General features: G+C 30.5%; 1 protein-coding gene across 1 annotated transcript; it reads right to left on the reverse strand.

Moving 5' to 3' along the window:
* Positions 1–1,195: 1,195 nt before the first annotated feature.
* LOC119604652 lies at positions 1,196–1,909 on the reverse strand. Its single transcript, XM_037957412.1, has one exon. The coding sequence runs from the start codon at positions 1,907–1,909 to the stop codon at positions 1,196–1,198; it is 714 nt and encodes a 237-aa protein (XP_037813340.1).
* Between the last annotated feature and the right edge of the window lie 10,690 nt (positions 1,910–12,599).

Genomic DNA, 12,599 nt, shown 5'->3' on the forward strand with positions numbered 1-12,599 from the left:
GTTAAGATGATGCTCTTGGGGCAAATTTTTTAAAATTTGTTTAGAGTTTGAGGCCCATTTTCGCAACTCAAACCCAGCTGTACCCAATATACCAATTAATTGGTCTCGTGCCTCCAAAGCGTCAGCGATCGAATGTGCTCCTACTAGAGCATCATCAACATACATTGACACCCGCAGAATTCTAGAGCCTAGCGGAAAACAACGTTCTTCATCATCAGCTAACTGTAAAAGCGTTCTAAGAGCCAAAAATGGGGCACAGTTAACGCCAAAAGTAACGGTGTTTAATTGAAAATCTTTAACTTGGTTTTCCCTAGATCTACGAAAAACTATCTTCTGGTACTGTCTATGTTCAGCTTTTAGTAAAATTTGTCGATACATATTCGATATATCTGCATTAAAGACAAACTGAAAAAACCGCCATTTTAGAATTAGGACTACTAAATCAGCTTGTAATATAGGGCCTACAAACAGTAAATCGTTAAGACTGTTACCATTAGAAGAAGCGCTTGAAGCGTTAAAAACAATTCTTAACTTTGTAGTGGTACTGTCAGGCTTAAAAAATCCATGATGAGGTAAATAATAACTTGAGCTACTTTCAGAATTTTTAATTTTCTCCATATGTCCCAATGCTATGTATTCTTTTAGGACCTCATCATATTGAGCCTTAAATTCAGGATTTCACATTAAAACCTTTTCATTTCTCAAAAATTGGCTAAGAGCAATATGACGATTTGGGCCAAGTGACGAAAAAGTGTCTTTAAAGCAGCGTTGCGCGTTCATATTGTTCAAATTATGAAGATTTTCGGCAATTCACACGTACACTACCCGATCGTAAACAAAACTAATAGCAAGAGCGTAAAAATACAAAAAATTATCTTCAGTTGCTTAACAGCATTCAACAATGTAGGTTGATGTCGCTTTGTTTCAAAAATTGCAAAAACAATTTGTAAAAACAACAACACAATTTGTAAACAAGAGAATTACTTGCATAAAACTCGTACACTCCAAAACAATTTTACTAATGCATAAGAATGAAAACACATAAAAACAGTATTTATAATACTTTTTTTTACACATTTTAAATAAAAAACTTTATCTGTAAAATTTACTATTTTCCTTGTTATGAAATTTGATCATAACAAGCGTTAATTACGGCAATATTTTTTCTAAGTGTTTTGTTAGTATTTTCTCACCACTACAATAACAGTTTCTTCGAGTCTCTCTTTCTGCGCTTGGCTGCTTTAAAGGGCAAACAAACAATATATCTTCCCTCAGAACTTCTTGTGGTAGTAGAACGATAGATCTCTTCACATTTTTTATCCTCTTCTGATAAAATCTTTCTACGAGGAACTTCTTCTAACTCCCAAAACTTTGCTAACTGATCGTCAATGGAAACTTTTGTCATATAATTAGTTCTTGCACATCGTGAGATATCAGTACTTGGTGTTGGGCCTGTTACAATCCAGCCGAAAATTGTCTCTTGGGTCACTAAAGATCCAAAAATTCCATGTTGAACTCCATCACGAAGAATCAGGGGATACAAATCACCAACTAACAATAAGTCTATTTCACTACTTTCATAAAATTTAGGGTCAGCATAGTTCAGATTTGGTTTAAATGAATGCGAAGGTACATTTATTGTTACACGAGGAACTACTAAAGCTTGAATATTTAGAGATGCATTTAAATCAAATAGGGAAACAATTACAAAGTTAGCCATCTTTGAAGATTTGCTTACTACTTCTCCTCCTAGACCAGTAATTTCTGCGGACACTGGCTTAGTGGGCAACTTTAATACCTTTTGTATTCTCTGAGAAACAAAAGTTTCATCCGAACAAAGATCTATAAGAGCACGAACTTTGTAATAAGAACCACAACTAAGTATATTGACCCATGCTGTAGCTAACATTACTTTCTTTGCAATTGAAGTGTGATGTGACTGAACAACACCAGATGGACCTGCGGCATTAGTGGACTATAATTGGTTTGTATTTGTGGACTGTATTTGTTGGACAGAATTATTTTGACTTTCACCCTGATTTCTAGAATTACTTTGATTTTGGATATTATTATTTTTCTTTACAAAATCTCTGTGCATTAAAGTATGGTGTTTTCTTTGCACTTAGAGCAACCATTTGGACTACTACAATCACCATACATATGTCCTATACTAAGGCAATTAAAACAATAACGAAATCTTTTTAAAGTTGAAACACGATTTTTACAATCCATAGCCAAAAACTTGTGACAAGAACTTATGGCTTTCTTTGCATAATTTGCAATAAATCGTTTCAACCTTAGTATTATGAGACTTAAATTGTTTGACTTTGGTTGATGTATGGTTATTGTTACTATTGAATCCTGATTGGGAACCACTGGGATGCTTATTATTTATCGCTATATCAGTGAGAAAATTATTTAATTCTTCCCACTTGGGAACCTCTGTTTTGTTCTTGACTGATTGTTCCCATAGATTAAGTAAACATTCTGAGAGCCGTGATGAACATTGAAATACAAAAATTGGGTCCCATGAATCAATGTTGACATTATAGAGCTTTAGAATTGCTATACAGTTATTTATTTCCCTTTGAAGTCTCTTAATTTCACAAGCCGATTCTTGTTGGCAAGGAGCTAAATTAAAGAGCAACTTCAATTGACTATTAATCAAAACTCGTTTATTTTCATATTGAATCTTTAAATTGTTCCAAGCTATTTCGAAATTTTCTGCTGTTAGGGCTACATTTCTATTAATATCCCTAGCTTCACCATCAGTTTTTCTGAACAAGTAAAATAATTTTTCTACAGGGCTAAGTCTTGTGTTGTGTAATGGTTTCATTCAAAAGTTTGATAACTTATAGTGGCAGATGTTATTTAGAACATTTTTAATGTGAAAGACAGAATTCAAAGGTGGTATAAGTTCTCTAAAACGATTATGTTTATTAAATATCAACATGTTTAATTTAGGTTGTTTCAGGTTGCGTTTCGCACGTTCTAGCTGAGCTAACTAGTTCGGTAGTAGTGGGCGGGGATCTTGGTCCTGAGTTTAACCTTGCCTATGCATTACAAACCAAAAAAATATAACGTGCGAATAATATGCCCTTATTGTCTATTACACTATCACTTAATCAATTTTTCCTCATTAAAGCTTAGGTGTTATAGCTTTGAACCTCTTTACCCACCCATCCTAGGTTTTTCGTAGGTTGGAAGTTTAGTAATGAAAAACCCCAAACACACTAGATTCTACCAAAGGCCGTTACAGTTTTACCACGAAAAAAAAACTTAATTCATTTTATAATCTCATAATTATATATATATATATATATATATAAAATATAATATTAAATCAAAATGGGTTATGGGATGAAAATAAAAATCAAAACAAAAAAACTTACATAAAGTTTTATCCAACGCTGCATGTAGAAGGCCTCCTGCATACTTGTTGTTGTTTTTGCAGATCGATAATTTTGGTGGAGATTTTCTTCTTTTTGTTTTGTTAATTTGTTATAATAAATTAGGGTTAGCCATAAGGTATTAAGTTTAGGGAAATTTCATAACTAATTATTATGGTAATATCGTAGTTAGTTAAACTTGAAATTGTCTTAATATTGGTGATGTTAAATATAATGTTTAATATAATAAGTGCAATATTAGATCAGATTTAGGTACAATTTTCTTTGTTTTTTTTTTTTTTTTTTTGTAGGATTATAAGTAAATATTTGAATAAACTGTGTAAAGGTGATTTTAAATTTTACATTAAATTTAATGCAAGAACATAATTAGTTTTAATAGTTAATTAGTTTTAATAAGAAGGACCAATGATTGGGGCCAAAACGGGAGTTACCTCTTTGGAGCTGAACTGGTTCCAAGGTGCTGTCTGTTAACAAACTGTTTCAATTGTTTCTTTATAGTTGCGGCAGGTCAGGGCCAAATGAGTCTTCACACACTGGCTTTAGTAAAACAACCCTTATTTTTGTTTTTAGTTGTTAGCCTTTTGTTAGGTTTTTATTTAATTTAGTTTTGACTTATTTTAATATAATTTTATATTTTAATTATTTTACACTTTATTTCTTTACACTTTTTTGTTAATTTCTCTTATTTTATCTATTTGTGTCCACTTGTTTTTAAAGGCCGCCAGAAAAGTAATGAATGTGTCAAGCTTTTTTACATAGTGAGCAACGCAAACTCACCACACTGAAGTGGGGAGTTGCCATACAGTGTAATATTAGGAAGGATTTTACACAAATTCTAGCATTTGAAGTCGACACTTAATTATTGTATAATCAGATGATGTCCCTTCTTTTTCTACCTTTGACTTCAATTTGCTAATATTCCGTTTCATTGTACTTCGTTGTACCTTTAACGATGCTAAATCCAAATTTGCTGGCTTTATTGTGCTAATTTGTGGTTCTTGGTCTTCCATTAATAAAATTGCACCAAATTGTACATAAAAATAACAAAGGCACTACGTTAACAAAAAATGTACCGAACGATATAAAAAAGTTCAACACTGATGCGTAGTCCAACACTGATAATCCCTGCCAGCAAATTTGAGTTTAATTTTGGATACATGAACTGAATAGTCACTATAAAGGCTCAATTTTATGTTTCTCAGTGCTAAGTTAAAAAATTTACAAAAACAAAATACAGTACTTTCTAATTTTGATCATAATTTTGTTAAATTTTAGTGCGTTTTAATATAGCAAAAGCAAAATTAAATGATAATAAGTAGATAGAATAAAAATTTCAAAAACTAACACTTTTTAATACACTAAGAAGATAGTTTAATGCAGAATCATTCTTGCTCTCAAAATTCAGAAGGAAAAGTGTTTGCACATTTCAGTAAATATATTTATTTCATTGTGATCAGTTGTGTGATATATTGTGAAATTTAGATTTTGTAATAAATTGTGTTAATTTAAAATTTAATATATCTAAAACATAGTTTAATATAAAATAAGCATCAGTGAGAGATTAGTGAGTGCAAAACAGTATAATAAAGGAGAAATAAAAAAAAATTATTATAAAGTCGCTTTTATAACATAAAAGAGTATAAAATCATAACACTTTCCAGCTTCTCTATTGTTATGGCAAAACTGGAAATTTACTACATTTACGAAATTTTATGTTATAAAAAAGTGACTTGAAACTGAAACGAAATGGCACATCAAGTAAGTATTAAACAGGCGGAACAGTTTCTTCCGAACGGGGTCACTTTTCATTCACTCAGATTATATCAAATTAGATTGTTTTAAACATTAAGCTGTAACGTTATGGTAACAATTTGGATAGAAATTGTTGGCAGGGATAATCAATATACATATGTGTATGTACAGCAGACATACGCGAAGAGCCACCTTAAGAGCTCTCTGGTTTTCCCTCATTAATACGTACGTACTACATTCTCTTAATTTTGAAGTTTTTTTGATTGAAATACACACAGAGAAATATCTGATGTTAAACATGAAGATATAAGTTCCTGTTTGGCGAATTTTATTTTTTCTGAGTGAATGTGATAAATAATGGAAATTTTAAAAAAGTTTAATTATCGACATAAACTCCCAAACAAATGAATTATCCGGTGCTATGTTATTTCCAAAAATATAAGCCGATTTTAGTCAATGTCCTGATAATATTTTCACCTAATTGACATATAGACCATCCATAGAGTGCAAAACATCTATTATTTTTTAAATTTCATAAAATCTTACATTATTTATTTAGTTTTAACCGCACGGAGTAAATATTATACACATCATATTACATATATTCATACAAAATTTTAAGTTTTTTGTCATTTTATATAGAGTATACTGTAAAGTAGTACACCATACAACACTAAAAAATGTTACAAACTTTTCTTTCAGTGCAAAGAATGCAAAAACAAAAACTGAAGTGGTGTTATTGAGCCAAGAAAATTTTACGCTCTGCCGATGTCGGATCTACAGGTACCTGTCAGCAAAAATATTCATTATTATCCGGTACAGTTCACATTGGGAAAAGTTATGAATCAAAATTTAAAACAAATAAGCATTTTTTATACATTCTGATGTAATTTTCTCGAAAACTATGCAGGATAATTTCATGAAAGTCATCACACATTCGTTTCTACACAAGATCTTGATTCCTGCCAGAATTGCCAGAATCGGTCCATAATTTCATATACCTCCCATACAAAAGTATATACTCCCGGAAAATTAGTTTTTTGTTAATAACTTCCGTCAGAATGCTGATATCTTCACGTAAAATCTTATGTCAATAGAATTCATTGAGAGAAAAAATTTTCTGGATCGGTCCATAATTGGTCATAGCTCCCATGCAAGGTTCCCTCCCGAAAATCACTTAAGCGCACATAACTCATTACAAAATATTGATATCCATACATTTAGCACAAATATTGCTCTTATATACATAAATAACACTATAAAACTGTTTTACGATCTGTCCATATTTGGTCATAGCTTTCATACTAGGTCCCCTCCAGAAAATCACTTAAATGCACAATACTCACTACTAAATTATGATATAGATACAGAATTTTGAAATTTTGTCTTTATATACATAATTGGTCATAGCTCCCATACAAGGTTCTTTTACGAAAATCTCTTAAACGCGCATTACTCATTACCAAATAAAGCTTTTGACACAAAATTTGGCACATATATTAGTTTGGTATACAAAAATTCTATTTCAAGATTTTTCCACGATCTGTCCATAACATGGGTGCGGCCGGTCCTATGCAAGGTTCCCTTCAGAAAATCACTTGAACATACATTACTTATTACTAAATTACGATATAGATACAAAATTTGACAGAAATATAGCTTTATGTACAGAAATTTTGCTTAAAGAATTTTTTACGATCGGTCTATAATTGTTCATATCTCCCATACTTGGCCCTGCCCCTAAAAGCACTTAAACCGTATTTAACTAGTTGCATTATGAATTTGTGTAGAACAAAGTTATATATATGTATTTTGAAAATCCTTAAATCTTTCACACACATGCATACATGCACATTATTAAATATGGTTAAAGCATATTTTAGGGCGCTATAAAAATATAAAAGAAAAAGTAATGTTCAATAAATTTTGGAATTGTAACAGATTTAAGCTGTTTAAATCTTGGGGTTTTTCTATTTAAGATATGAGAAAACTTATTTCTACAAATATTTGATCAATTAAAAAAGTATTAATATAAAAGTAGCTGGTGGAGGGTATTTAAGATTCGGCTCTGCCAAATATAACACTCTAACTTGTTTTTATTTATTTTCAAGCAAATTGTTTCTGGGAAAACTCGAAATACTTTAACATTGGACTTTCCGTTCTATCACGGTCGCCAATTTTATGTTTACTTTGGCTTGCCAGACGTACTGTTTTCAGCAGTACGCGTACTTTTTTTTAGTAATTGTGCTTTTAACTGCATAACCCCTAAAGAGGTACGCAAATGTACTTCTTTTTTGAATTTAACCATAATTTTATAGATGTAATCATGACCATATACAAATATTCTATAGAATCGCCATTTAAGGACTTCAGAGATACATAGTTTGAAAGTGGATTTACTAAGCTCAGAAAGGCATATTCAACTATAAGAGGTTTCGATGCATTTGTCATGCATAAAATAGTGCGTTTAAAGGTGTTAAATTTTGATGAAGATATCACTGTAATGAAAGTTTTTAATGAATTTTCGGCATAAAAAAAGACTGCAAATGTGAAGGACATGTTTGAATGTTAAAATGTAATGCATAATGCTCCGTCGTGTAGGTACCTATTCGATAGCTTTATCCAGTCCCGCTGTGGAACGATTTTTAAAAAAACTATACTGCCATTCTTATTTTTCGTAGCAGGGTGGCTAATTTTTCGAAAATGATTTATCTGAGGATGTTTGAAGAATGACAAATTTGAAAAATTTGAATAACAGAGTAAAAGTTGTAACGTTTTTGTAACAGTTAGAGATAGAGAATTTTTATATTTTACTGGACATTTTGTCTCCATAAAAAGATATCAAACATATGTTCACAACAAATGGTTAATATTTGAAAATGTAAACAAACCAAACGAAACTAAAATTTAGGGAATTTTACACTTTTTAAAGAAAATATATAAATTAATAGCACACTAATATTAAAAAAATTATTTGTAATTGGATTAATTTTATTGTCATAAATTAGTTTTATATAAGTTTTTTTTTGTGAAAAATCATAGCAACCAATGTCAATATAGCGTTTTTAGAACAATTTAATTTAATTTTTTTGAAAATAAACAATTGTACTTTTTTATTCAATTGTACTGCTTTTTTAACTACGATGTACGTTTTTCGTTGATTTCAAATCTGGCAAGCCTACATATAAGGCCCACTTCCGAAAATCACTTAAAAGCACTCATTTCATTGTCAAATAAAGCTATCTTAATAAAGTTCGACACAAATATATTTTGTCTAAATATGAATCACTCTATGAAATTTTTTCCGTATAGGCGCACAATTGGTCATAGCTCTCATATAAGGTCCACTTCCGCAAATCACTTAAACGCATGTATTTCATTGAATTCTCAAGCTATAGAGATATAAGGCCCACTTCCGAAAATCACTTAAAAGCACATATTTCATTGTCAAATAAAGCTATCTTGATAAAATCCGGCACAAATGTTTTGTCTAAATATGAATCACTCTACGAAACTTTTTCCGGATGGGTCCATAATTGGTCATAGCTCCCATATAAGGTCCACTTACGAAAATCACTTTAACGCATATATTTCATTGAATTCTAAAGCTATAGGGATAAAATTCGACTTGAATATGTTTTGTGTACATATAAATCATTTGTGAGCATATAAATATTTCTACCAAATTCTTTCCGGATCGGTCCATATTTTTAAATAGCTCCTACATAAGGTCCACTTCAAAAAATCACTTAAACGCACATATTTCATAATCAAATAAAGACATTTTGATAAAATTCGACACAAATATGTTTCGTGTACATATATATTACGGGATAGGCTTGTAATTGGTTATACCTCCTATATAAAGTCCACTTCCGAAAATCACCTAAACTCACATATTTCATTAATCTATTGGAGTGAATTTCGACTTTTTTTATATAAATCATTATACGAAATTTTTTCCTTATCGGTCCTTAATTGGTCACAACTCCCATATAAGGACCATTTCCGAAAATTACTTAAATGCACATTGATAATCAAAGTTATCGGGATACAATTCGAAATAAATGTGTACTTTGTTTATATAAATCATTTTACGGAAATTTTTCCAGATCGGTCCATAAGTTGTCTTAACTCCCATAAAAGATTAACTTCTGAAAATCACTTAACATCACTTAATTCGTTATTAAATGATTATATCCGGATACAATTCGACATGATTATGTTCTGTGTATAGATAAATCATTCTTTTAAAATGGACCTAATCAAAATCGACATATGCATAAATGTTAGTATCCTCAATACGGAAACAAGCATTTTGTCAAGTTATCTAAAAATTATATAATTAAATGGGTTTTAATAAAAGTAATTTGCTGGTGGAGGGTATTTAATATTCGGCATAGCCGAATATAGCACTCTAACTTGTTTCTACTCAATTGTACTGCTTTTTTATCCATGATGTACGTTTTTTGTTGATTTCAAATCTAGCAAGCCTATGTTTACTCAAAAAATAAAAACACTTGTAGATTTAGTTGTTGATCGTTTTAATGATACAAAAGGAATGCAAAATTTACATTTATGTATACCAGCGTTGCGCGTTCATATTGTTCAAATTACGAAAATTTTCGGCAATTCACACGTACACTACCCGATCGTAAACAAAACTCATAGCCAAAGTAAATTAATAAAGTAGCGACATCTCTTGTTGTACAACAACATCTACAACAACCACATGGATTTTGTTTTTGGAATAATTTAAGATTGTGTCAAAATGAAATTTCCTTTAACAACAATGTGAACAAAACACAAATAAAAAATATTACTTTTAAGTTAAAAATATTAAGGATTTAATTATATTATTATATACTAGCTATAACCAGTGTGCTTCACTACCCTCATCGTAATGGAATAAAATAAATATCATTATTGTAAATGTATATATATCTGCAATATCAAAAATTCCCCTTTTAGAGAACTCTTAAAGTTTGATTTTATGATTCTAGTCTTAATATTACAAAAAATTAAAAAAAAACAGTTGAAGAACGAAAAGTACCAGACAGTGCCTTTTTATATATTTTCATTAAATCAGGATGACGCATGTTTAATTTTCAACCAGAAACCAAAAAAAAATCGCATACAGATTTTTATACAATCAGGAAGCTGCATGTCCAATTTTATGTTTTTAGGTTCAATATTATAGAAAATTCGAAAAGTATTACTAAAAGAACAAAAAAAGTACCAGAGCATCCTTTTTCAATTTTCTTTCAATATTTTAGAAAGCTCTAAAAGTACCAGTACCAGTGAAGTACGAAAAAGTACCAAAAGACCAATTTTATTTAATTTCATGTTCCTAAGTTCAATATTATAAAAAATTCAAAAAGTACCAATTAAAGAACGAAAAAGTACTAGAAAATATCCCAGTTTAAATTTTCATTCACTCAAGTCCCTGATTGCTTAGTTTTATGTCTACCAAAAGGCCCACTTTTATAGATTCTAATTAACTCCGGGCTCCACATGCTTAATTTCATGTTTCTAGGATCAATATTATAAAAAACACAAAAAGTACCTTCTGAAGTACGAAAAAGTACCAAAAAGTGACTTTTATAGGTTCTCACTTAATCCAGGCTCTAAATGCTTAATTTCATGTTTCTAGGTTCAATATTATAGAAAATTCAAAAAGTACCTTTTGAAGGACGAAAAAGTACCAAAAAGTGACTTTTATAGGTTCTCACTTAATCCAGGCTCTAAATGCTTAATTTCATGTTTCTAGGTTCAATATTATAGAAAATTCAAAAAGTACCTTTTGATGAACGAAATAGTACCAAAAAGTCCCCTTTTATAGATAATCATTTACTCCGGGCTCTACATGCTTAATTTCATGTTTCTAGGTTAAATTTTATAGACAACTCAAAAAGTACCAGTCGAAGAACGAAAAAGTACCAAAAAGTCCCCTTTTATAGATTCTCATTTACTCCGGGCTCTACATGCTTAATTTCACGTTTCTAGGTTCTGGATTATACAAAAATCCAAAATGTACCTTTTGAAGTTCAATATCATAGAAAATTCAAAAAGTACCTTTTGATGAACGAAATAGTACCAAAAAGTCCCCTTTTATAGATTATCATTTACTCCGGGCTCTACATGCTTAATTTCATGTTTCTAGGTTCAATATTATAGGAAATTCAAAAAGTACCTCTTGAAGAACGTAAAAGTACCAAGTACCCTTTTATAGGTTCTCATTTAATTCATCCTATACATACTTAATTTCATGTTTTTTGGTTCAATATTATAGGAAATTCAAAAAGTACCTTTTGAAGAACGAAAAAGTACCAAAAACTGCCCTTTTATAGATTCTCATTTACTCCGGGCTCTACATGCTTAATTTCATTTTTCTGGTTAAATTTTCTAGAAAACTCAAAAAGTACCTTTTGTAGAACGAAAAAGTACCAAAAAGTCCCCTTTTATAGATTCTCATTTACTCCGGGCTCTACATGCTTAATTTCATGTTTCTAGGTTTAATTTTAAAGAAAACTCAAAAAAATACCTGTGTAGAACGAAAAAGTACCGAAAAGTCCCTTTATTATTAATTTCATGTTTCGATTTCAATATCAAAGAAAACTCAAAAAGTACCAGATGGAGAATGAAAAAGTACCAAAAAATATCACTTGGTACCGGGGTTCCAAATAACACCTCATTATCATATTTAGTGTTTCTAAATCTAAAAATTGTATCTAAATTGGATCATTGTGTTTGAATAAAATCAAATTTCCAGTTTTTACCCCTTTTGGTACTTTTTTTCTACCCATTAACGAAATAAAAATTCTATTCCAAAATGTTGCAACATCGTAGTGGGAGCCCGTTATTATGTATTTATATGTATAAGTTAATAAACCAAAATCATTGTTTTATGAAAAAGTACCAAAAATAGGTACAATTTTCACCCCTTAAACATCCAAATTACCAAAAAGTACTGAATTTATATTTTTATTTTTTCGTCAAGTTATGAAGGAGTCAAAAATATTGTTTGAATGTTCACTGGTTTAAAAGATACATGGGATGCAAAAAAAGTACCAAAATACAGTTTTTACCCGTTTATTCCCTAAAGGGGCCGAAATTGAAAAAAGTACCAGACACCTGTCCGCTTATTTTTTAAATGAACGACGATAAGTTTTAAACTATTTTTGTTTAGGAGATATGAGGTTACCGAATTTACCCGTTTTTACCCTTTTTTACCCCCTAAACATTTGAATTTCCAAAAATCCCGTCATAGTGGATCTATTTGGTGGGAGACCAACCCCCTGTCCAAATTTCAGCTCTTTAGCTTTAACCGTTTAGGCTGTGCGATGATGAATCAGTCAGTCAGTCAGTAACTTTAGAATTTTATATATATATAGATTATACAATTTATAACACTTTTAAAATACTTTAAAACCACTT

Source organism: Lucilia sericata, unplaced genomic scaffold (assembly GCF_015586225.1).
Source record: "Lucilia sericata isolate MDLA Ls3-8-SP2 unplaced genomic scaffold, ASM1558622v1 Contig000414F_arrow, whole genome shotgun sequence".
NCBI classification, from domain to species: Eukaryota; Metazoa; Arthropoda; class Insecta; order Diptera; family Calliphoridae; genus Lucilia; species Lucilia sericata.

Bases quoted from the DNA above. Each gene is read 5' to 3' on its own strand.
- LOC119604652 (XM_037957412.1), bottom strand. From the start codon at position 1,909: ATGTTAGCTACAGCATGGGTCAATATACTTAGTTGTGGTTCTTATTAC.